This window comes from Balaenoptera acutorostrata, chromosome 2 (assembly GCF_949987535.1).
Source record: "Balaenoptera acutorostrata chromosome 2, mBalAcu1.1, whole genome shotgun sequence".
NCBI lineage: Eukaryota > Metazoa > Chordata > Mammalia > Artiodactyla > Balaenopteridae > Balaenoptera > Balaenoptera acutorostrata.
Genome location: NC_080065.1, coordinates 185,546,174 through 185,571,663, shown reverse-complemented (window position 1 = coordinate 185,571,663; position 25,490 = coordinate 185,546,174). Strand labels below are relative to the sequence as shown.

The 25,490-nt window shown below is 63.4% G+C and overlaps 2 protein-coding genes and 1 pseudogene across 2 annotated transcripts; 2 read left to right on the top strand and 1 right to left on the bottom strand.

The window, feature by feature from the left end:
- Nucleotides 1-421: 421 nt before the first annotated feature.
- FAM174C (family with sequence similarity 174 member C) lies at nucleotides 422-3,239 on the top strand. The gene is made up of 3 exons (XM_007176628.2): nucleotides 422-848; nucleotides 1,938-2,054; nucleotides 2,859-3,239. Coding segments are annotated over exons 1-3 (402 nt in total). The 5' UTR covers nucleotides 422-564; the 3' UTR covers nucleotides 2,860-3,239.
- A 6,735-nt stretch (nucleotides 3,240-9,974) lies between these two features.
- EFNA2 (ephrin A2) lies at nucleotides 9,975-25,048 on the top strand. Its single transcript, XM_057541074.1, has 4 exons — nucleotides 9,975-10,308; nucleotides 20,618-20,931; nucleotides 22,987-23,052; nucleotides 23,725-25,048. Exons 1-4 carry the CDS (start codon nucleotides 10,166-10,168, stop codon nucleotides 23,844-23,846), a joined length of 645 nt encoding a protein of 214 aa, XP_057397057.1. The 5' UTR covers nucleotides 9,975-10,165; the 3' UTR covers nucleotides 23,847-25,048.
- On the bottom strand, nucleotides 19,822-19,955 carry LOC114236994 (small nucleolar RNA U3; annotated as a pseudogene).
- Nucleotides 25,049-25,490: the final 442 nt, after the last annotated feature.

The following is a 25,490-nucleotide window of genomic DNA, read 5'->3' as shown; positions in this document are numbered from 1 at the left end:
TGGGCTCTGGGCGGATTACCTCAACTCCCAGTAGGGTGCGGCCGGGTGAGGTCCGGGTTACTGGTACCCCCCGTTCTCCCACGGGGTGTGTCTGGTCCCTCCTGGCCCCTGCCAAAGGCGGGATGCCCAGGCTCACAGCCGGGACAGGTCTCCCCTCCGGGAGGGCCAGGGACAGCGGGCCACTGTGCTGGTGTCACCGAAGCCCAGGGCGACTGGGGGCGGGGACGCGAGAGTTCCAGGGCCCAGGTGGGAGGGAGGCCCGCAGAGCACGGTCGCGCCTGTCCCTATAGCCCCCCTGCGGGGCGGCCGCGGTGCTCACGCTCTGGGCCGGGGACACAGAACTGCGGCTCCGAGCCTTCGGGGGCGGGGTGCGCGTGGAGCCGGTGGGGCGCGGGGTACCTCCCCGGTTCGGGTGAAGCGAGGTGAGCGGCCGGGGGCGGGGGCGGGCCGGGCGTTTCCGGGAGCCAGGCCCCGCCCCCGCGGGCCATTGGCTGGCCCCGCCTCCGCGCCAGTGAGTGACTGCTCCTCGCGGGGGCGGGGCGCGGCTACCGCTTCCGCCGGGCTATGGGGCCGCGTGTGCTCCCGCCGCTGCTCCTGCTGCTGCCGGCGCTGCTGCTGCCGGCGCAGCTGTGCGGAGCCGAGGGTGCCACGTCCCTGTCGCTGCGCCGCACGCAGGCCACGCTCTTGCCGCAGCCCGCCGTGACGAACGGGAGCCAGCCGGGGGCGCCGCACAACAGCACACACCCTTGGCCGCTGGGCTCGCCGGACTCGCCGCTTCTGCGTTCCCTCTACGTGGTCACGGGCCTCATCTTCTTGGCCGTGCTCTACTTCCTCATCCGGGCATTCAGGTGCGTCAGGCGCACGCCGCCGCCGCCGCCCTGGCGCGGCCAATCCGCGCGCGCCTCGCGCCCCAAGTGTTGCGGCGCGAGAGCCCCGCCTCTCCAGCGCGGTGCGCCATCGTCACGTGAGTGGGTGAGTGGGTGGGGTCAGGCAATCACGTGACGCACCGCTCCTTAGGGATGTTGGGGTCGGTTTTCTAGACGCAGCCACCGAGACTAGAGGTTGCGGGATGATGAGGGCACCGGGAATTCCCGGGACCCTCTGCGGCTCCCCCAGCCCGGCGACGACGAGCGCAGCGCCCACTAACCCAACTTGCATCTGCCACGCGGGCCTGGCTGCAACCTTCCTTGTAGTTAACGCCCACAGCCTGACCAGGGCCGGGCGGGAGCCTGCCCCCGCACCTTGCTCCTCCTGCTTCTTCAGCCCAGAGCTGGCCGTGATCGTCAGTGTTTAGGTTCTGCCCACGCTCTCCCCAAGAGTTGAGGACCCCCTTGCCTTCCCCGCGGCGTACGCCCTGCCTCCTGCAGGCCCGTGACCCCCTCCTCAGGCCCCTGTCCTCCCCGTTTGGCTTCCTCTCTGGGGCTGATCTCCAGAGGGCCTTTGTCACGCAGAGCTGATCATATCCAGATCCTCTGAAGGGGCCTTTTCAGTCTTGCATTGACACTGCTGTGGGTACACAATGTTCGTCTCCCATCTGAATACGTGCCACATCCACCACAGAGGGTCCCATGCTTTCCCTGGTGGTGGTCAGGAGCCGGGGCTTTTGCCCGTGACAGCCTTCCACTTGATGTCTTTAGCAAACTCTCTCTAAGGCTCAGTCGTCTCATTAGTAAAATGGAATTATGGCGCCCCCCTCCCAGGGGTCCTCGCCCAAGGGCCTACGCCCTGGGGGCCTGCCAAGGGAGATATCCACAGCAACTGATAATGATTGTGACCATTATGAGAAGAAACACAGTTGGAGCTGGAAAGTTAACAGCAAGACTCTAGGAGTCGAGCAGATGAGCATTATCGGAGAAGGTGGGAAGCAGGGCAGAGTGTCAGCAGCTCCACCGAAGGGCCATGAGAGGGCCGCTGAGCGAGCCTGGGTCTGCTTCCAGATTGAAAAAGCCGCAGCGGAGGAGGTACGGGCTCCTGGCCAACACCGAGGACCTGACTGAGATGGCATCGCTGGACAGCGACGAGGAGACGGTCTTTGAAACAAGGAACCTGAGATGGTAGAGCAGCCCTCCACACATCTTCAGGGGCTCCTTGGGTTGGGGGGTGGGGTCAGCAGGCCAGAGAGTTAGGAAGACTGTCGGTCGGTGAGGTCCTCAGTGCAGTCAGCACACAACAGTGGCCGGGCCTGGCTTTGCCGTCACAGGCTGTGTGGTCTCGTCCCAGGCACGTCCATCTCCCAGCCTCAGTTTCTCATTTCTTTAAGATGGGAACGGGCTGCAGCGCTTGAGTCAGTGGGCACTTGCTCTGGGCCTGACCCCGAAGGCCAAGATCAGTGTCAGAGATGGAGAATGAACTGCGAGGTGCTACCAAAGCTGGGGGGGGTGGATCAGAGACGGCCTCTCCATGGCCCCAGCCCGGGGTAGAGCATCCCAGGCAGAGGCAATGGCAGAGACAAAGAAAGAGGGCTGACGACGGAGGTGACCCAGTGGCCACTGGGCGCAGGGCCAGCGACAGGGCCAGCGACAGGACCTGAGCGGGGAGGGATGGCCTGTTTAACCCCAGCTTGTTGGGGGCTCAGGCACAGAAGCTGAGAGACCACAGGACGATCCTGACTTTACAAGCCCCCCGAGGGAGGTGTGGGTATGGCCTGAGAATCCCTCTGGTCTCGGCGTCTCCTGGCTGGGACACCCCTTTCCCCCAGGTAGGGAGTCGGCAGGGCCTGCAGGCTGGGGGTGGGGGCTGGGCAGGTTAGAGGCACAGGCACAGCGGGGTGGGGGCGGGGGCGGGGCGGGGGCGGGGCGGGGCGGGGGCGGGACGGGCTCCCCACCCGACACTTCTCATCTCCTACCCCTCGTTTCTAGATGTACAGGTCGGGAAGGCAGCATTTCCAGCGGCCCTGTGGGAAGGACAAGAGACAGGGCCCCTCCCAGTGCTTGGAACGCCCTGCTGATTCTCCTGCCACCAAAGAGCTTGTGTGGGGCCTGCCCGGCCTTCCAGAAGCCGCCTCAGCCCTGCCCCCGGACAAGACCGCCCAGGATACCGGCTGGAAGCCAGAGGGGCCCCGGCAGCAGCACGCAGAACTCTGAGGTCCCCTGGCCACGTTGTGACTTGTGCTGATCACCCTTCCTGGTGGGGATGCGTCAGCCCCAAGCTGAGGCCTGGTAGGCGGGTGGGCTGGGGGGCCTGTCTGGGAGCACCATATGCCTGGGCTGAGGACAATAAAGGCAGCCAGTGGTTCTGTAGCTGGTACCCAGCTCCACAGTGGGCCAGACCCAGCGCTCTGGCTCACAGGTGGGTGGTGGGCAGCAGACCTGGGCTCCATGTGGGCCTTAGTTCTCCCACCTGTGACCATTTGGTCCCATCCTCAGGTGTCCAGAGGGTCCCGTGAGGAATCCCACAAAGGAGACAAAGAGATGGGGGAGAACTACTCTTACCTGCCTGGAAAAAGACCCTGCCAGTCATTGTTTTTGAGCCTAGGGAGAACTCCTATTCATCCAGCAAAGCTCCTGCTCAGGGCTCCCCTGTCCATAATGCCTTCAGCCTGGGGCCCCTAAGGGCCATGCTCTCTGCCTCACCACACTCACACCACTATTTTGGGGGTGTTTCTTAAGGAACCCCAGGCTGTAGTGTACGGGTCTGGAGCTTTCTGCAGCCTGAGGCTCCCTGTGCCCACCCTGCCTCTCCCCCATCAACCTCTTGTGGAATCACTGATGAACCTGATCCCCCATTCCAGGAAACCTATTCTGGCACTCAGGCCTCCGTTCTGGTCACTTGAGATCCATCATGGGTACCTAGCTGAGTCCCACTGGGGCATCTGACCCTCATCCCAGGCACCCCAGTCCCATGGGGGGTACCTCAGCCCCCATCCTGGTCACCTCAGCCCCATCCCCGGAACTTGAACCCCTTTCAGGCACCATAATCCCCTTGGGGCAATCGACCCCCACCCTGGGCACCTAACCCCTTTCCCACCTGAGCCCCATTTTGGGTACCCGACCCCCACTGGGTTACCTGACTGCCCATCCTGGCCACCTGTGATCCATCCTGTGTACCTGAGTCCCACTGGGGCAACTGACCCCCATCCTGGGCACCTGACCTCCTTTCCCACCTGAGCCCCATCCCGGGCACATGCACCCCATTGGGGTGCCTCAATCCCCATCCTGGCCATCTGAGATCCATACTGGGCACCTGAGTCCCATCCGGGTACCTCAGTCCCCATCCCTGGTGAGGGGCTTGATGAGTTCCTCTGTGGGCCTTGTTTCTAGGCGGAGTCCAGCTCTGGCCTGTTCCCCCCCAGCCCCCCCGCCCGCACCCTGTCATTGTGGTCCTGGAGAGTGGGAGAGGTGGGGCTGGCCTGTGGCTGCCCACAGCCTGAGTTCTCCCCGGGCCACTGGCTGGAGGCACCGAGGCTGTGTCGTTAGGAGGAGCTGTCATTAGGAGGAGCTGCCACCAGGTGGCAGCCTTGTGCTGCCCGGCCTCTACCATGCTGGCCTGTGGGTCTGGGCTGGCCTGAGGCAAACCGTTGTACAGGTGGGGAAGTACTTCGAAGTCGGGGGCCTGTTTCGCACACCTTCTCAACCCCACCTTGTTGCCATGTCCACCATGGGATGGTCCCAGCCTGCTGCCCACTCAAGACCCATCAGCCTCTGGGGCCCGTCTACCTTGCAGTCCTGTTGATCCTCCTGGCCCAGCCTGAGCCTGGCTTCCTGCAGAAGAGCTGTCATGGTCAGCTGGCCACCCCTCTCTCCAGCCGGGGTCCTCTGCATTGGCCCCCAGTTGGCTTCCTTGGGCATCTCTGTTGGCAGCCCCCGACCCTGCCCCAAGTCTGCTCACACTTCCTCTAGCCCCTCTGGTGCCCAGCTGCTGCCTCCAGGAAGTCCTAACTGCCCCCGCCACCCCCATTCTTTGGGAGGGTCCTGTACGGAGTGGCGAGCCGGTCCCCAGCAGCCAGGGAGGGTTGAGGAAGTGAGGCCAGAGTCCCTGGGAGGCCCTGAGATGTCACGCCCCCTGACCCCCGGGCTCTGGCCGCTCTTTCTCCCCCATCTGTTCCCCCTGTGGGTCTCTCTCCACGCATCTCTGTCTTTTTGTTTCTGTGTCTCTGTCTTTGAACCTCTGCTTGTCTCCCTGTTGGTGTCTCCATCTGCACTGTCTCTCACTCAGCCTCCCTGGGTTTCTGTCTGTCCCTCTCTGTCACTCCGTCTCTCTCCGTGTCTGATCCGCTGGGACACGCTTTTAACAGGCGCTCAGACACCGTCCACGGCCCGCCCCCAGCCCCCACCCCGTGATCTCCGCCCCTTTCCCACAGCTCTGAGCGATTTCTCGAGCTTCAAAAGGCACATTAATTACTCTAATGAGGTCAGGAGAGACCCCGCGCTCTGCCATCCGGAGCCGGGAACACACCGCGTGCCCCCGTAGCCCCGCGCCTCCTGCCCGCCCCCCTCGGGTGGGGGGGGAGCCCCGCCCGCTTCCCGGGCCCCTGCGCCTGTCAGCGCCGTCCGCGCGCGCACCGCGCCCCCGGCGTTAGTGCCGAGTAATTGGCAGCCCCCGCCAAGGTTAATGCACTATTAGCGGGAAGTTCTCTGCGGCTAAGAGCCGGGAGAGGGGCCTGTCAGCGCGAGATGAAAGGCCCCTGGGCCCGGGTGGCTGGAGGGCCGCGTGTGCGTGTGCATGCCGGCTCGGGAGGCGTTCCAGCACCTTCCCCGCACTCACACACGGGCACAGGCATGACACGGCTGCGAGGACAGGCGACACGGCCGCCAGGCGTGCGGGACGGACACAGGGCACAAGTCCACACGCGCGCACACACGGGTGTCGCCCGCAGCGGGTCCCAAGCCCGCGCCGGGTGAGGGTGCGCAGACCCACAGCCCGGCGCCCTCGAGGCCCCTCCCGCCACCTCCGTCCCCAAGCCCCCACCCTGGGAGTGCCCACTTGGACACGCAGCAAAGCAGCCCCCTCGGCCCGGGGGCCACGTTGGGGTCTCTGGCTCCCGGGAGGCTCGCTGTGAGGCTAGACGGCCCCGCCCCCAACCTCGGTTCTCCGTCTGGGGACTGGGGCCGGGAGGGGGCGGAGAAGCTGGTCAAGGCCAGGCATCTTCCCTGTAGGTGGGAGCCCTTCTGCTGGTTCTGACGTGGTCTCCCTCGGACGTGGCCCCCGCTCCCCTGGGGTCAGCAGGCGAGGGAGCTGTGCCCTCCCTGGGTTTCCCAGGACCCCTCCCCTGATCCCCCATCCTACCCGGGGGCTCAGCCCCGCCTCCCCCATCTCCTCTCTGCGCTGAGCCGCCACCTCCCTTCTCTACGCAGGCCTTGAGGTCCTGGTCCCGGACAAGAGTGGCGGTCCAGGTGGCCACCCAGGCACGGCTCCACCCAGAGCCGTGCCACCCAGTATGGTGACCGTGACTAGCTATTTATATCCACGTTAATTAAACGTAGGTGAAGTCTAAAGTCCTGTTCCTCATCGTACTGACCACATTTCATGTGCCCAGTAGCCATGTGGAGCTGCTGGTGGTGCCTGTGTTGGACTTGTCCATCCTTGTGGGTAGTTCTTTTGGACAGTGGTGGTCTAGCCCCCAGACTGTCAGGTGGCCACTGGGAGGAGGGGGTCTGTGTCCAGGGCCCTGGGGCTGGGAGGGGGAGGAGGGAGGAGGGTGCGGAGGAGGGAGGGGAGGGGGGGAGGAGGAGGAGGAGGAGGAGGGGGAGGGGTTAATAGCTGGGATGACGCCTGCTTGGTCCGGCGCTGGCCTGGCTGTGGAGCTTGCAGGAATCTGAGGTCCGGGCTGAGGTTTCAAGGGCCTGACTGGTCACTGGACATGAGGGTGGGAATTTTAATTTACCAGCAAGAGAAAGGGACCCGTTGGTTTGTTTATGCTCAGTCACAGCCTGGAGAACTCTTCTTGAGGCCCGCTCTGACCTGGTTCAGTGAAGCCCCAGACCCACCAAGACCCCCTGCCCTCCCCGGCGACCCCTTCCCGCCTCTTGAAAAGCGCTCGAGCTGGAGCGGGCGGCGGACTGGGTCCAATATTTTCTGTAATGAGAAATTTTTGCCCGCATATTTTTAGCTTTCTTCAAGGCGCTGTGGCCTTTGAAGGTTGAGGGGGCGCTGGTTGCTGATGCCAAGCCCTGGGAATTCACCCTGTGGTCTGGGGTGACAGGTAATGGGTGGTGGGCCCTGGGCCGGGGGTCAGTGGGCAGAGGGTGATGGGTGGTGTGTGATGTGTTGGGGCTCGTGGGCGGCGGGTGACCAGTGGTGGGTCAGGAGCCAGTGGGGGTGGGCAGGGGACAGTGGGTAGGGGGTGATCGGTCAGGGTTGGTGGGCGGTGGGCAGTGGGTGCTGGAGCAGGGGTGCTGGGCACAGACTAGGGGCAGGTCTGGGCCTGGCTCGGACAAGACCCTCCCTGAGTCTGAGGTGGACCTTCGAGCCCAGGAGTGCAGACTGCAGTGGACGGGGACAGACCCCATCAAAAACCCTGCCCTGGGTCTGGGCCTGGGGCTGACAGTCAACCCTGAGTGACCCCTGACCCTGATTGAGCCTTGAACCTAAGACTGACCACGGTCCCCAAAGTGAGCCTGACCACTGACCCTTGATTCCAGCAGAAGCTTACTCCAGAATGACCCCTGAACTTAGCTGACCCCCCCTGCCGGTAGAGCCTGGAGGCTGGGATGGCCACCCACTCTGGGAGGCCGACAGAGCCTCTTGGGGGCCCACAGCGGGACCCACCGGGCAGGGGTCCGCAAGGGCAGGTGGGCAGCTGTTCCCGCGCCCCCGTCCCCGCCTTACCCGGGGCCGGACCGTGGAGCAGCCCTGCCCTCCCCTCCCCTCCCCGGGGGCCCCTCCTCCGGGAGCGCGGCGGGCGCAGGGAGGTTGAATGGGGGACGTGCGCCTTTGTTCCTGTCCCTGCTCGGGCTCTGACCTTGAGAGAGAGACAAGAACAGAAGGAAAATGGAGCTTCTGCTCAAATCCGCTCAGCGGCAGCGGCTCTCGCCTCGGTGGCCCCTGCATGCAAATGAGCCGACCCATCCGGGCCTTTGCTGGATGTCCCCTCACCTGCTGTGCCCTTCTGTCTCCCACACCCCTGCAACCCTGCGGGTCCAAGTCCTGCTGGGTGTGACAGAAGAGACCCTCGCCCATCCATGAAGTCCCATGCCATGGAGGGTGCTCTCATCCCAGGGCAGAGAGAGCTTCTGGGTGGACCCCTTTGCCGGCCAGGCCTGGCACCCCTGGGCTCGCAGCCCCTCTTCCTGGGCTCAGGCCCCACGCCTTCCAGAGTGGTGGCCCCATCACTTCCCAAAGAGCCAGACCAGCCAGCCCGGGCCGAGCCTGGCCTGTGTGGCTGGAGCCCCAGGCCCTCACTCCAGTGGTGTCCAGATGGTCTGTTTGGGGCCTTGCCAGGTGACCCTGGGCCAGTTCTGGTCCTCTCTCGGCCTCCCGGGCCTGCCCCACCCACCACCTGGGGGCAGGTTCCCACCCTCCTCTGTGGGGCCACCTCAGCCAGCCCTGGGACTTCAAACTTGGGCACCTGCAGTCAATGGACAAAACCCAGAAGCCAGAACACCCCAAACAGATGGGCAGAGTTCCCTGGAGGGCAGAGAACAGAGAACCTTGTGGGCGGGGTGTGGGGGGTAGCTGAAGTACAGGGAGGACGACAGGCCTTGAAGGAGGAACCAGAATTTTACAGGAAGAGAGGGGAAGGCCTCCCAGGCACGGTGCAGCCCAAGCAAAGAGGGGTAAGTGCCGGGAGGAGAGCAGGAAGCTCAGGGCACATGTGGAACATGGCCACAGCATATCGGAAATGTGTAGCTGGGGCGGGTGCATTTACCATCCCCGCCTGGCTGGGGCAAAGCTTAGTTTGCCGGTCTCTGGCCTCTCAAGGTTCTTGCGAGGAGTTTCGATAATCCCTCACATGGGGACCTTCCAGCTCTTGGCTCCCAGACCCTGCACCAGGCCTGGGAGAGTGAAACAAAGCCAGAGAGGTGGAATCTGGCTGGGCACCTCTGGCACTTTCCTGCCAGCACTTGGTGACAGCGTACCTCCACAAACTCAGAGCCTGGTGAGGGAGACTATGACATGAATAAGGACAGAAATGAAGGACAGTCTCCCAGTTCCACAGTCAGCAATTTGCCCCCTTCCTCCGGGAGTGGTCACTGAGTGCCCCGAACCCATCAGGCACTCTAGCCCCTTGCTGAAGCTGCACCCTCCGCCTGACGCCCTTCCTATCTTCCGCCCCGGTCAGACTCCCCGTGCTCCCACCCGCTGTTGGCCTGGACCCAACTCCGGGTTGCTGGGAGTATTGGGCACCTACTGTGCTTAGCACCCTTAGGGGCTGAGGTCAGGATTCCTATTTTGTTTCCTAGATGAACAAACAGACTCAGAGAGGAGAAGTGACTGCCCTGGGGTCCCCCTGGGTGGCAGCAGTGGACACTGGCTTTGGACTTTGGTCAGCCTGACTGTAAAATTCTTCACCAGGCTGGACAGGGTGGTACGGCATTGGCTGGGCCTGGTTTAGGATTTCGGGGTCTGGGTTTGAATGAGGGAGGGGAGATGGGGGTGAGCAATCTCTGTGTCTTCTGCTTCTGGCGCCGGGCCAGGCTCTGGAGACCCGCTTGGTGGCTTGAATGGAGGTGACTGAGAGCAACTCAGCGACCCCGGCCTGTCCCCGTGATGACAGGGGTGGATGCAGGGCCCCTCAGAGTTGGGGTGGCCAGGGAGCTGGGGGGGCAGGAAACCGGGGGTGCAGGCAGCCCGAAGGGAGGGACGCGTCCCAGAAAGTCGGGGCGGGGCGGGGCGGGGGGTGGAGAGGTAGGGGCGCGGCGGGGGCTGGAGCCCCCCGCCCAGCCCCCGCGCGGCTGGGGCACGGCAGGAGGGGGCGCCCGCGGCCCTCCCGGCGCTCGGGCGGGACAAAGGCCGGAGTCCCGGCCCCTCCCCGGCGGTGCGGCGGCGACGGCCCGTGCTCTCAGAGTCCGAGCGGCCGGGCCGGCGCCCCGGCGCCCCGCCCGCCGCCGCCTGACTTCTCCGGCGCCCGAGGTCGCGCGCGCTCAGGCGGGGGCGGCCGGGGATCTCCAAGCGCCGGGCGCTCCCTCCTCCCGCCCGCCCCGCGCCCGCCCGCTCGGCGGCGGCGGAGGAGGCGGAGACGGCTGGCAGGCGGCGGCCAGGCGAGCGCGGCGGCCGGACCGGGGCCATGGCGCCCGCGCAGCGCCCGCTGCTGCCGCTGCTGCTGCTGCTGCTGCCGCTGCCGCCGCCGCCGCCCTTCGCGCGCGCCGAGGACGTCGCCCGCGCCAACTCGGACCGCTACGCCGTCTACTGGAACCGCAGCAACCCCAGGTGAGCGTGGCCGCGGGCGGGGACCGGGCGCCGGGAGACTCCGGACGCCCCCATCCCAGCCTGGTCTCCCGCCCCGGGCTCGGGGCGGCCCTGCGCGCTGCCCCCGGAGTGGGGGCGCCCGCTTCCCACGGGCGCCCCCAGGGAGTTCCGGCCCCCAGAGTTTGGGGGACTCACGCTCCGTGTGCATCTACCCCCAGGGCGCCCCGCCGCCTGTAGATTTGGGCGCCCTGCATGCCCCGGCGCGCCGCCGGCCCTGGAGTTTGGGGATCCCCTCTGGCACCCTCAGATGCAGTGCGGCCCTGAGTTCTCTCCCCGGACTTGGGGCACCCCATCTTCTGGCTTCTCCAGGGACCCCCGCTGGCTTTAGAGTTGGTGGGGATTCCCGGGAACCTTGTCACTGAGCCGCAACCGGAGGTGGGGGACCGTGGCCCCTCGGGGGAGGAGTCCAGGGGTGCGTTCTGCCGGCGGGTCCCCAGATGAACTTGGGGAAGTTAGAATGTCCCTCCCTACGGGCCGGCGTCCACATTCGCTGCAGGGGGTCCCTGGCCCCTGCTTTGCAGGGACAGAGAGACTGAGGCACCAAGGGGGCTGGTGGTCTGTCCCGGGAGTCCTGACCAGGTGGTGTCCTCTCCTGTTCTGGCGCTGGTGGGGAAACTGAGGCACAGAGGGGCCGAGCGGCTGGCTCAAGGTCACGGCCAGGGGAGCAGAGCTGGGGCAGGGACCCAGGTGGCCTTGTGCCCAGCCTGCCACGCCCGGCCGAGTTGCCCCGCCCGCCTGCCTGCAGTCCTCCTCGGTGTCAGGCGCTGAGTGCCATCTGGGGGGCAGCAGAAGCCCTTGTTTGTCGAGTGAGAAAAGTTTGCTGGTGACTGACCACATCCTGGACAGCAGCAGACACTTCGGGCCATCCAGGGTCTGGGAGGCTGGAGCGGGCTGGGGATCCGTGGGAGATGGGGCTTCGGGGTCCTGCTGCTCCCGGTCAGCCCCACGGTCACGGTCACCGTTGTATCGAGGCCAGCCAGGCTGCACGTGGGGGTAGAGGCGCTGGCCTCCCCGCCCCCTGACCCTCTGCTACCAGTCACTTTCTCTCGGTTTTCAAGCACCAGCCGCACCGCCTTCCACAGCCAGCCGTCCCCTCACTGTCCCCCACCGTTCTCCATCCTCCGCTGGAAAGTTGCATAAAGGGCCATCTTTGAGGCAGGCCTGGGACCAGGGCAGTCAGGGTCCTGGGTGGAGGCAGGGAGCACGCCCAGACACCCCCCTCCATTGCCTGGCTGTGGGGTTGGGCCCCGGGGCCGAGGGCAGAGACCCCGGGCCTAGGAGGGTTGGCCGGGCCACCATGGAGCTGGTCCCCCGCGCGGCCCGCCCCGCTGGTCACATGTGGGTTTGATTAAGGCTCTTCCTTGCGGCCGAGCAGGGAGCCCAGCGGGCAGCACTTCCCCGGCCCAAGTTTTTGGTTTCAGCTCCGGAATCTCCGTCCCGGCATGGCCTGTCCTTTGTTCTAGCAAACGCCAGACACGCGAGGAGCCTCGAACGGGGACAGAAGGGGGTCGTTGGGGCCGCCTGCTGCCCCACCTGCCACCGGGCCGCAGGCAGGATCTCGGCCGGGAAGGAGGCAGCCCCTGGGGCCGGGCTCTGGCCGGCCGCTCGGCCGCCTCCTGTTGCTGACCTGATAGCCCCGCTCCGACCAGCCGCCCGAGGGGACGGCCTTGCTGTCCAGCGCAGACCCTGGCAGTCAGGGCCTTCCTCTCCTACCTCTCCTCCCCCTTCTCTGCCTGGGGCATCCTGGGTGGGAGGTGACCTCCCCGACCTCTTGCGATGGGGTCTGGGGCCCTGGGGAGCCCCTTGCCCAAGAAGCCCGGTTGGGTCCAGAATTGGGGCTCCATCCATCGCTGAGGTTCAGGGGCTCTTCCAAAGGGGGCCTTGGAGGCCCGGGGGCCCCTCAGGAGGTTTCGTGTCCAGGGGTGTCTGGACTGGAATCTGCGTCCGGTGACAGGGTGTGTGCCAGTCACGGGAGGAGGGGTGCTGTCCGGCCTCGGGGTCCGAGGGCACCCGGAATGGAGATTTCCTGAGGGCACCCAGTCCCGGGGGCAGCTGCCAGGATCCGGGGGTGCGGGGAGAGGTGTGGAGTCATTGAGCGGGCCCCACGCAGGAGGCAGTCCTGTGGGCAGAGACGGGCCTCTGCGGGGAGAGACAAGGATGGGGTCGAAACAGAGAGATTGGTGGCGGCGGCGGGAGGAGGAGATGGGGAACGCAGGGACGGGGGGGCCGTGCCGGAGACAGGGGCCGTGCCGGGGACAGGGGCCGTGCCGGAGACAGGGGTGCACACAAAAGGCACCGTGGGGACGGGGACGGAGCCAGGGCTGGGCAGGCTCGGGTGGGGGGCGGTCGGGCAGCCAGCGGAGGAGCAGGGGTGGGAGGGGATGAGTGCGCTCAGGTGGGCTCAGTGAGGCCGGCCACCCTCGCCCGGCCGGGCCTGGTACCTGCGCCGAGGTAATGCGTATGTGGCTATGTCTCCCCAGTTGCATTCTCCTGCTGTGCCGTGTATTTCCTGCGCACGTGAGGCTGGCGGACGTTGCCAGGGAGCCCTGCACCCACCTCCGCCGCAGCCAAAGGGTGGGGCCCAGTCCAGCCACCTGGCCCCGGCACCCCGACCAGCCGGCTGTCCAGCCGTCTCTCCAGCCGGCCCCTGCCTGGGCCGGGCACTCCCGGGCTGGCTGCCGGGCGTCTCTGGACCTGTCCGCGGCCCTGGTGGGACTGGGCCGGGGGTCCTGGTCGACTGCTCACGGGCCGAGCGTGGGGCTGTGGGTGCATCTGTGTACATGGGGGACCCGGGGGCACCCAGGAGTCTCTTTGAGCTGCAGGGTGTGTCTGCACGTGTCACTGCGTGTAGCTGCGTGTTCTCGCCCATGATGTTTGGGGGTCCTGGGGCCCTGGGAGGTGCGGAACTGTGCGTGTGGAGCACATGCGTCACCCCGCCACACAGACGCTCGTGTGCCTGCGTGTGCACGGCGACCCTGGCCCTGGACGTTTGCATGCGCCCACGTGAGTGTGCCTGGAGTACACACGTGTGCGGGGTGCATGCATGTTTGCAGCAGTGTGTCTGGGTGTGGAATGTACGTGGTGTCTGAGGTGCGTGTGTATATCTGTGTGTGCAGATTGGCACCTGGGGAGCAGGTGCATCTGTATGTGGGATGCATGCATGTCTTTAGAGTATCTGCGTGTGCGGCCCGGCTCTGGCCGTCCCGGGGGCTCCGGTGAGGGGGCAGACACTCCACACCAGTGGGGGCACAGCTTGCCCTCCCTACCCGCCCGGCTGCTCCTCCTCCGCCCCCTCCTCCAGCCCAGTGGGTTCCTGCTGGGGGGACATGGCCAGGTCCCATGGGCACCGTGCCACCCTCGGTGCGGAGGGGCCATCGAGGTTCAGAGCTGGCACCGGCAGGACACCCGCCGTCCCCGGGGCCCCCCACCTGGTTGGGGGCCTGTAGCCCGGGTGGACCCAGCGGTGCGGACCCGGGTGGAGGCTCTGATCACCCTTGGGTGTGGGCAGCAGCCACGTTCCCCTCTCAAACGACCGGGTGGGAAGATGGCGACTGGGGCAGCATCTTCCCCATGGGGGGGGGATGTCGGGCACCCCGGTCCCTGCCAGCCTCGTCCAGGCCTCCGGGGAACCAGCTTTGAAGGGGGCGATGCCATATTTTGCCGCATGAGGCTTTTTTGTTTCCTTTGGAAGAGGCTCGACCACCCGGCTTGCAGGGTGGGGTGGGGGGTGGCGTGGAGAGTGAGGATCCATGGGTCTGGGGGGCCGTGAGGGGCCGGGGCTCGGACTTGGGGATCTGGGAAGCCCGGCTGTGCCCTCGGGTGGGCAGCTTGCCTGCTCGGAGCCCCCGCGCCTCCTCCAGGAAGTGGGCCGGTGGGTTTTGTCACTCTGCAGATGGCAGCAGGGCGCAGCGTGGACGGGCGAGGCATGGGCGTGACCCCAGGGAATCAGAGGCCCCCGAGGGGGAGAGGAAACCGATGCAGCTCCTGTGGGCAAGCGGGGGAGCCTTGGGGACCAGGCCCTCACATCTGCAGCAGTCGTGACGTTAGAGGGGGAACCGCAGTGCCGGGGCTGCGTGGTGTTTCTCAGATACCCCCACCCTGCCGGGGGCCTGGGCGCTGAAGCTGGGGTCCACAGGCTTCCTGTCCCCAGCCTTGATCCCTCCCCGCAGTGGACCTCTCCCCTGCCCAGGCTGCTCAGTTTGCAGAGGAAGGAACCGAGGCTAGGGACCAGCTCAGGACACAGGGCGGTGCGGGGGGCGCCTCCAGCCTGCCTGGGAGCTGGGCCGGGGAAGGGGCGGCCGTCTCTGACCTCGGGACCCCCCAGCAGACGTCCCGTGAGGTTCACGGGTCCCTCGAGGTCATGGGTGCAAAGGTGGTTTTCCTCGGGACGGCAGGTGCGTGAACGGGGGTCTGGAAGACAGGCTTCTTTCAGGGCCTATGGCTGGTTCTGCAGCTTCCGAGCCGGGCCTGCTGGCGGGGGGGTCCCACCTCGCAGCAGGTTTTCTCTGGGACACCCCCCTTCCCCTTTCCTCCTCCTCAGGACCCGGCACTCGGCCAGCCTTGCCCCGCTCCGCCAGGTGCTGCTTTGGGGAAATTGTCTCTTTGGAAACGGGTCCAGAGGGGGCTTGGCTGCATCCCCCACCTGGTGGGCCATGCGGGGAGAGGGCAGAGCCGCCTTTGCGGCTGTCCCATGGCGGACGCGCAGCGGAAGGCTGGGAGCACAGAAGCCAGAGTCCGAGCTCTGCACCGGCCGGCCCTGGGGTGGGGGGGCCTGTCCCCACACCCCCTCCCACGCAGGGACCCTGGCTTCGAGGGGCTCGTTCCACCACCCGGACCACGTTGCCCCTCGCCCGCCCCAACCCAGCCATGCACCCCCTAATCTGCCCACCCCATGGGTCGGGCTCCCCCTTAAGGCCCCGTTTCATGGACCCAGAGAAAGTGACTCCTCGGTGGCCATGAAGAAGTCGAGTCCAGTGGGGTGACCCCCTCCAAGAGGCAGCCACGTCTGCGGCTGGCCGAGGAGCATCAGGGACGCCATGCACACCGGGGGGCAGAAGAGGGCGTGGTGACCGAGGCAGGTGTGCCCCGTGGACCGTGCACCTGGGCCTCCTCCTGCCTCAGACCAAGGCCTGAGGGGTGGGGTGGCCCTGAGGCCCTCCCCCTACCTTTGCTGCCCACCCAGCCCCATTTGTTTACCTCTTGCTTCAGCTCTGGGGCCCATGCCTCAGTTTACCCATCCACACACAAGGCCATAATCGTCCTTTCTCAGCTGATCCTGCACCACCTTGGGGCCCTAATTTTCTGGGAGGTCCTCCCCACTTCCCACCAGCAGGAGGAAGGTGGCCAAGCCTTGGATGGGGGACATGTCTTCTTGGCCCCTAGAAAAGCTGGGGGAGGACACAGGTCTCAGGGGTCTTGCTGGGGGTGGCAGGCGGGGATGGGCGAGCTCGGCCCACCCTGGGCCTCGGGGCTGTTTTGCCCACTCAGGCCGGCCTGGGCGTACTGTTTGCTGGGATCTTTGTTGGCATGTCTGAGTGCCTTTAATAGGAGCTGTGCATGGACTCAGACCAGGGAGATAGAGGCAGAGCCACAGGGAGTGAGGGGGACACAGACTCCACTGCCCGCCTTGCCCGTGCCTCAGTTTCCAGTCTGGGAAGGTGGCACAGCACCCCACCCCCATTTTGGGTGAGACTCCTAATTAGTGGCTTTGCTATTAGCATCTAATGACTTGACAGTCGCCCAATTGGAGCTGATTAGCTGCGGGCTGGGTGTTGCTGGGGAAGGGGTGGTGGGTGGGTTGGTGGCGGGTAAGGGTCACCTGGGCTTTGGGGGGGCTGCCTGCAGGGTGGACGTTGGCAGGAGGCCAGCAGGGTGAGCAGCTGGGGGTGAAGATGTGGTGGGGCGGGGGCGGGGAGGTCTGAAAGCCTTGGGAGCCCTCTGTCTGGGAACCATCCCAAGTCAGTCATTAACCCCTTAGTGAGAATTTCGATCTCTATCCGCCGCTCCCGCGGAGCATTTGCATATCAGGCTTCGGCACTAACGGAGGAAATGAAGGCTTTGTCTTGCTCTCACCAGGCTCCGTTTGGGGTGGGGGCCTGCTCCCCTGCATAAGCGTCACCCTGAGCAGGGGTGAGGTGCCAACTTGGAACAGGAATGCCAACGCAGCAAGGCCGTCACTATTTTAGAGCAGGGAAGGGAGAAAAATGGTCCATTTAGGCGGCCAGAGCTCAGGTGTGTGTGTGGGTGTAGGTGTCTCCTAGGGATCCGCCTGTCTGGGGTCCTCACTCCCCCACCTGGGGGGCAGCTTTCTGCTCCCCATGACTCTAGCACCTCAGAGACCTCGAGTCTTTGGCCTTTGTTTGATTAGCAAACATATATCGAGCACCACTGTATGCAGGGCCTGTGCGGACTACAGGGAAAAGGGCAGAGAAGGAGGCCAACCCCCAGGATCCAAGGAAGGCAGACAATGGGCTGCTTAAAGGTATAAATACGATGATGTCCAAACGAGATGAGTTGGGAAAAGTAGGGAAAAACGTGCCAGGCAGAGGGAACAGCATGTGCAAAGGCCCTGGGGTGGGGGCTTCCCTGGTGGCACAGTGATTAGGAATCCGCCTGCCAATGCAGGGGACCCGGGTTCGAGCCCTGGTCCGGGAAGATCCCACATGCTGTGGAGCAGCTAAGCCCGTGCTCTGCAACTACTGAGCCTACGCTCTAGAGCCCACGAGCCATAACTACTGAGCCCAGGCACCACAACTACTGAAGCCCGCGCGCGACTAGAGCCCATGCTCTGCAACTGCAACAAGAGAAGAGAAGCCCGTGCACAGCAACAAAGAGTAGCCCCCCCTCGCCGCAACTAGAGAAAGCCCACGTGCAGCAACGAAGACCCAACGCAGCCAAAAAAAAAAGGCCCTGAGGTGGGACCAGGAGCAGCCCGGAGGCTGGTGTGCCTGGAGGGGAGTGAGCTGGGGGAGCCAGAGGGCGATGAGGTTGGGGATGGACGGGGGCCGCATGTGGCCTCGTGGGCCTGGGAGGACTGTGGATTTTGTTCTGTGTTGGGGGAGCCAATGGAGGGCTTTGAGACAGTGGGTCATGGGGTCTGATATACACTCAGAAAAGTGAGCCCTGGATTTTGGGAGGCCAGGAGTCTGGCCGCCCTAGTGGGGCCCAGGTGTCCAGCCTCTGAGACAGCAAAGCAGCTTCGGTCTCTGATGTTCTTCAGAACGTGAGCTGGGGGGACCTGACGGTGCAGGTGTCACGGGGGGAGGGAGGCAAGCCTGATGGGACAGGCAGGAGGAAAGGGGAGCCCACCTTCTGGAGTCCGTTCTCTCCAGAAAGACCGTGCGTGGAGTCACGTTCTCTTTCAGGTTGAGTATACATCCCTCGGCATCGTGCCAGGGCAAGAGGGAACACTGAGGGCCGGAGGCCAGGACCAGGACTCCCCCCACTGCCTGTGGTCCCCCGTCACAGCCTCCCCTGCAGGGCCCACCTGGGTGAGGCTGGGTCCCTGGGCGGCTGCTGGGCCACAGCTGCCATCGATCGGCTGATCAATGGGGCTTTCAGTGGGGCTGGGAAGGAGCGAAAATGACTTTTCAAAAAGCCTGGAGCAGCTTCTGCATCGATCGTGCCCAAGGGGCCGGAGGACGCGGCCGGTCAATGAGACGCCCGTGCCTGGCCAGCCGTGGAGTTGCCTGAGGGACGGGCAGGGTCCCAGCCCGACCCAGGGCCGCCCCGCATGCATCTATGCAGTGCCTGCTGTGTACAGAGCTGGAGTTCTCCCATCAGCCTTGAGGACCATCCCCACGGCACAGAGTTGGAAACTGAGGCTTTGAGAAGAGGAGCTGAGACCCAGCTGGGTTCCAACCTGTGACTGACCCACATTTGAGGTTCCTTGGCCCCCAACTGACCTCCGAGGTCAGACACATTTATTCTGCAAAGGTCTTCCCACCTCTGCGAGAGGGGGTGGCCTCCCCGTCCCTGGACGAACCCAGTGGAGCAGGGAAGGGGCTGGAGGTGAATCCACTCCCCCGCTCCCCAACCTGAAATTCTGCGAGCCTTGACCTCAGCCCCAGACGTGAATCATCATGCTGGGTCCCTGCTGACGGAGGGGGAGACTGAGGCACCGTGAGCTGGTCCCCTGTCTCCGTCATTCCAGCTCTGGGTTCCCAGGAGCCCTCGCCCCCACCTGGCTCAGTCTCACGGGCGGGGGGGGGGGCCAGCCGATGCCATCTGATAATCCAGCTGCCCCCTCAGGTGCCAGCTGTGGGGATTAGCGCACCCGGCACGGGGGCCACCTTGCTCCCTCCCATGGGCCGGGGCGGCTGGCACGGCGGGCACGGAGGCAGCGGCGCGGCTGGGATCCTAGCAGCCCTCCCTGCCTCTGACCCGCACTGGGCCTCAGTTTCCCAGCCGATACAGAGAGTGGAGGAGGCTGGGGGAGCCCGCCCCCCAACCCTCTGATGCTCAGGCCTTTTATGTGCTAATAAGCCCCTCTCGGGAGGCCCCCTTGTCCCCCCTCGGTCCAGGCCACGTTTACATGACGGGCCCGGGGCACTGCATCCAGGAGGTCTAGGGGCTCCTGGCGCTGTAGCCCGAGGCGGTGATGGAAGGGGAGCTGCTGGTCCCTCGCTCAGCTGACCTCCATCCTTGACAGATGAGCCTGGGTCAGGAGCCCCCCCCCCCCCAGAGAAAGGGGTGCAGGCTGCATGACAGTGTGGGGAGACCTCCAGAGCAAAGCCTGGGAGGCAGGGCTTGGGGGTGGTGTCAGGGGTGGGGAAGCTGGTGGGGTGACCAGGAAGTTGAGGGGTAGCTGCCAGATTTTGGAGGCTCTGGAGGAAGAAGGAAGGATGTCACACAGGATGGAAGGGGTGGGGCTGGGGGGCTTGAACCCAGGGCACCCCTGAGTTGGACTGAGCGAGGGAGGGCCTGAGCATCCTTTATGCCAAACCCCGCCCCCTCTGGGGAAACTGAGGCTAGGGGAGGGGCAGAGCTTGCCCCAGAGAGGCTGGGAACACTTGGCCTGTGTCCCACACTGCCCTCGGCCTTCTTTTTTTTTTTTTTTTACATCTTTATTGGAGTATAATTGCTTTACAATGGTGTGTTAGTTTCTGCTTTATAACAAAGTGAATCAGCTATACGTATACATATATCCCCATATCCCCTCTCTCTTGCGTCTCCCTCCCACCCTCCCTATCCCACCCCTCTAGGTGGTCACAAAGCACCAAGCTGATCTCCCTGTGCTATGTGGCTGCTTCCCACTAGCTATCTATTTTACATTCGGTAGTGTATATATGTCCATGCCACTCTCTCACTTTGTCCCAGCTTACCCTTCCCCCTCCCCGTGTCCTCAAGTCCATTCTCTATGTCCGCGTTTTTATTCCTGTCCTGGCCCTAGGTTCTTCAGAACCATTTTATTTTTTTTTAGATTCCATATGTATGTGTTAGCATACGGTATTTATTTTTCTCTTTCTGACTTATTTCACTCTGTATGACAGACTCTCGGTCCATCCACCTCACTACAAATAACTCAATTTCATTTTTTTTTATGGCTGAGTAATATTGAAACCTCTCTAGTAACGAACTATAGAAATGATCCCTGAAAGTATAGTCTTGCCCTTGGCCTTCTTGGCAGGCAAATCTGCAAAAGGAAAGCTGAGGAGGCTGCATCTGGGGATGGCGTGGGGGGCTGCCTGGAGGAGGGGGCATCGAAGTCAAGCAGTAAGGTTTTTGGAGAGGGACTTCCTGGTGGGGTGGGGGACATCTTGTGTCAGGCCTGTTGCGGCTGAGGGGCCCAGATGTGGATTCTGCAGGGGGTGGAGAGACTGGGGGGCTCCGAGTCACGTGGTGCCTGCTCGTTTGCACGTGGTTATCTAGAATGCCTGGCGGCAGCCCCTCTTCCCCAGCGCCCACCTCGTGGGCTCAGCGCTAGTCCCAGTGTCAAGGAGCCTGCTGTGGCCTTGGTGGGGCAGGGTTGTGCCAGGCAGGGGGCCGTGGGCTCGGACCCTGGCACCTGTCTGTGGGTAGGGTGCCCGCCCATCGGTCCCCTAACCCCTCCCCCTTCCCCATCTCTGACCTACCCCTTTCTACCTGCACTGACCCGTCTCCACCCGCCTTCGTGCTTCCTGTCCCCTACCCCGTCCCCTCCCACGCGCTGACCGCTGACCCCTCTCCATTTACCCCATCCCTGACCCTCCCCTTCTCCCTTGCACTGATCCGTCATCCCCATCTCGGGCCCCGCCCCTCCCCCCGCGCTGACCGCCGGCCCCGCCCCCAGGTTCCACGCGGGCGCGGCGGACGACGGCGGCGGCTACACGGTGGAGGTGAGCATCAACGACTACCTGGACATCTACTGCCCGCACTACGGGGCGCCACTGCCGCCGGCCGAGCGCATGGAGCACTACGTGCTGTACATGGTCAACGGCGAGGGCCACGCCTCCTGCGACCACCGGCAGCGCGGCTTCAAGCGCTGGGAGTGTAACCGGCCCGCGGCGCCCGGGGGGCCGCTCAAGTTCTCCGAGAAGTTCCAGCTCTTCACGCCCTTCTCGCTGGGCTTCGAGTTCCGCCCGGGCCATGAGTACTACTACATCTGTGAGTGGGGGCGGGCCAGGGGCGCGGGGGGGGGGCCCCCTCCTCCGCGCTGGCCTCCGTCTCCGGGCGGGTGCTCCGGTGGTCTCGCCATCCTCCCCGCAAGCCCCCCTGTGACCTTGGCCTCTGGATAAGCCTCTGGGCCTCTGGACTGGGACCATGTGGTCAGCCTGTCCCACACTGAGACCGGGGGTGCCGTCCCCCCATTGCACTGAGGCGGGAAACTGAGGCCTGCGAAATCTTGAGGGAGGGGGTGAGGGCGACCAACCCTGGACCCGGCAGGGGTCTCCCGGGCCCACCCCCCCATCTCCCAGCGGCCCACCCGCGCCCAGATTCCCCGAGGAGCGTGGGGCTTTTCACTGTCAGCTGGTGGCAGCCTTGGGACACTGGGCATGCGTGCCCCGCTGTGAGCCTTGCGGGGGGGCCGGGTAGGCTGCCCCCACCTGTCCTGGGCATCAGGGGTTCCCAAGGGGCCCCTTTTTCCTTCCCATCAAGTGCCAAGGGCAGGGTCTGGGGAGGCGGCAGAGTCGGGCCTGGGTTCAAGTTCCCGTTCAGTGGGGCCTTGGCAGACTGTAGTCTGAGAACCTAAACCAGGAATACTGCGGTCCAGGCATTGCCCCTGCCGAGAGGGGGTATCAGGGAGCCCACCTTGGCATCTGACTCATGCCTCTCCCGAGGCGGTGAGACTTCAACGGATTGTGGAGTCCCATTTCTCAGCGTCCTGGGGGCTGATGGGGAGCAGGTGGGAGGGGATGTCTGCCCCCGGGGCTTCGGAGAGGGAACCAGTGCCTCGCCACCCCGGTTCCTGCTGAGTCAAGTTAAACTCTACAAGGCTCCCATTTCCTCCTTTCTCTGCTCTATTTGGAATTTTTCTTTTTAATTCAGGGAAGAAGGGAGTGGGGGAGGGGAAGAAGGTGCTTAAATTAAGTCTCCATAATATAAGAAAAATTACATTTTTCTTTCCGAGACGGGAGTTTCATAAAGATAATTATTGTAATTATTCGTCCTATCTCTGTGATGAATGTTACTTTTATTACGTGCTTTTTATCTTCATCTCCCAGCACTAGGGGCTTCTGGGGGGCGGGCAGAGGTGATGGCCACAGAGAGGACCGACCGAGAGCACAGGCGGGGGAAGGCCCAGCCACAGCCGTGTGGGTGCCCGTGCCTGTTCACGTGTGTGAGCCCCACCCCCCGCAGGGCCTCAGGCCTCCCTCCCTGCCGCTGTCCTGGTCCCCGAGCTCCTCCCTCCTGACTCATGGCTGATGCTCTTGTACCTCCCCCGCCCGCCAAGTGGGCCAAGAAGCTGGGAGCCCTATGGTGGAATTTTAGGTGTGAGGACCCAATGCACTTTGGCCTGCACATGACTCGGCAGTGTGGGTCGCTCTCCAGGTGAGGCCGGAAGCTGCCTCCTTCCCAGGGGTAACTGGGTTCCCGGTGTCACCCAGATGGAAAGAATGATTTCCAAAGCACCTCCCATGGGCCAGATGAGGTCCAGATAGGGGGTGACTTGCCGACAGGCACCCTGAGAGCAGGGATTTGATCCCTGGTCAATCATTTGGTTACACTGTTTTTTTTTTTTGCTGTTTGATTTTTGTTTTGTTTTGTTTTTGGCCGTGCTGCACGGCATGCGGGATCTTAGTTCCCCGACCAAGGATGGAAGCCGTGCCCCTGGCAGTGAAAGCTAACCACTGGACCGCCAGGGAATTCCCTTTTTTTGCTGATTGGAAACACACCTATTTTTATTCATCACCTTTGAACTTTGCCCTGTGATGCCCTGGGGTGAGATGGAGCCCTGGGGTGACATAGACACCTCACCTGACCCCCGTCTCTGGGGTTAGGATTCAGCAAACTGAGAGGTAGGGGGAGAATGCAAGAAGACTTCTGGGAAATCATGGGCATTGTGTCTGGGGCTTTGATGTATGATGAGGAGTTTTATGGATGGATTCCCCAACCGGGGGTCAGGTTTGGGTTACCGGCATAGGGAAGGGGATGCAGCCCCAAGAGGTCTCAGGCACCAAGAGCCTCCTGCCCTACTAACCCCCAACCCCTTTCTTCCAGCTGCCACGCCCCCCAATGCTGTGGACCGACCCTGCCTGCGGCTGAAGGTTTACGTGCGACCGACCAGTAAGTTATCGGTGGGGGTTCATGTAGGCTCCTCAACTCACAGAACCCAGTGAGTCGTCAGCGGAGTTAGGAGGCGGTCATGGCATAGCCTGGGGAGTCCCACAACCTCAGCGATGGCTGGGACAGGCCCTGCCTGAGCCTCTGTTTTTCCATCTGCAAATGGGGCCATTTCAGACCTTCAAGAATGAGGGTTGAAGTCCATGGCTGGGCTTCATTGAGGCCGAAGCCCCCTTCACCCAGTGAGCGGGTATCACGGAAGTTCTCTGAGATGGACCAACGGGTCTGTGTTCTGAGCTCCTGAAACATGGGGAAGGGGGATCCTGCAGCCTCGCCACTTCACCCAGCGCCTGCTGATTGCCGTGCTCTGCATTGGAGGCACAGCCTCAGCCGAGGTGGACAGAAATCTCTGTGCCCTCGGAGGTGCAGCGAAATGGAGATTTTTTTTTTTTTTTTTTTTTTTTTTTGGCTGCGCAGTGCATATGGGATCTTAGCTCTCTGACCAAGGGTGGAACCCGTGCCCCCTACATTGGGAGCGCGGAGTCTTAACCACTGGACCGCCAGGGAAGTCCCGTAATGGAGATGTTTAACAATGTCAGGTCGTGGTGAGGTCTAGGAAGCAGGGTGGGGGGTGGGAGGCCTGCCACTGACCCCCCTGTCTCCCTGTCTACCCAGACGAGACCCTGTATGAGGCCCCCGAGCCCATCTTCACCAGCAATAACTCATGCAGCGGCCTGCGCAGCTGCCAGCTCTTTCTCAGCACCGTCCCCGTGCTGTGGACCCTCCTGGGCTCCTAGTCCCCAGTGGGACGTTGGCCCCGCCCTGATGGCCCGCCTCCGAGACCAAATAGAGACTCCGCTTCTCCCACGACTGGTGCTGCTTCGCCAGGCAGGGGTCCGTCCACCCGCCCCAAGGCTGAAGGGGGGTGAGGGCAGCCGAGGTCCCCCAACCCCGTGCCAGAGGGGCCGGGTGTCTGCTCAGCTCCTGGCCATGCTGTCTTGTCCGGGGGACCTGCTGAACCCTGGGATCTCTTGGTGATGTTGGTTTTTGTTTTTGTTTTTTAAGTGTATTTTTCATGGTTGCATCAGAAAGACTTGAGTTTTTAATTTAATTTATTCCTTGCTGTCGCCTGTGACTTTGGGAAGGAAACAGAATGGACAGATGGGGCAGGGGTCCCAGGCCCCCTTGAGGGGAGGGGGATTGGGGCACCCCTGGCCTGGTCACTCCATTTGTTGGGTCCTGGGTGGAGGCAACCATGGAGTGGAACCCCAGGTGCCACGGGACAGGCTGGCCTGAGGCAGAAGGGGCAGGTGGTGAGTCCCCCCGATTCCGGTCCGGGGCCCTCAGACCCCTGTCCTGCCAGCTCTACCCTCCTCCCTCCTGGTGATTGTCTCCTAGAGCAGAAAACCACGGGGTTTCACCAGCGGCCACCATGGAGCCCCGGCCCCCTCGAAATCATAGCATCGCAACGTCTTAGAGATGATGTAGGCCCCACCTGTCTGCCCAGCCTCACACAGTTGCCCCCGAGGCCGAGAAGACGTTATATTTCTGTAAATAGAGCCAGCAAGTATATACTGTGATTTATTTTTACTGTATTCCTGAGGATGGACTGGAATGTTTCTTTTTCTCTCACCCCTTCATGGGGGGGGGCTTTTATTTTGATGGGGGGGTTGGGGTAGACTTTTTAGCGTAGAAGCCGCACTTCACAATAAGCTCCTTTGTCTGTCAGACCCCCTTCCCTCTACTGTATGACTAATAATGTTTGTAAGAAAAGGGAAAACAGGACAAAACAAAATGGGGGGGAGGGGAACATCACCACCAAAAAAGAGAAACCCCCTCCCCAAAACACTCTAATGAAGTAAACAGTGCATTTATACAGATTTCATATTTCTACCCGCCTTTCCTGATCTGTGTTTTATATATATTATATATAAATATATATGGTGCGCGGCCGCCGGGAGATGGCTCGGGCACGCCAGTGGGGGGCTTTTGTAGAGGTCGTGGGCGGGCGGCATTGCCACGCCTGGAGCTGGCGACGGGCCCCCCCCCGCAACCCCGTCACAATCAACTTTGGATTCTGTATTTTTTTATAATAAAATGAGCGTAAGCATCCAGGCTGTGTGTCTGTGTTGGGGCCGCAGGTCGGGTCTGGAACCTGCTGGGGAGGGGTGTCTTTAAGGAATGTCTGGAGACCCCGGGGCCGGTTGTGATCCTTTGGTTTTGTGTATCGTTTGGGTGCCTGGCCCCGAACTGAGCATCTTATGGGGTGCTGTGCCCTTCATACCACCCCTAGGAGAGGGGAACAAGCCCCTCTCCCCTGGGGCAGCTGGAAGGATGGAGGGAAGAGACGGAGCTGGCTTTGAATACACAGCAGGGGCTTGTTAAGTGTCTGTCACTCGATGCACCTGAGCAGGTGGGAATCCCTGGACCCCAGGGCCAGT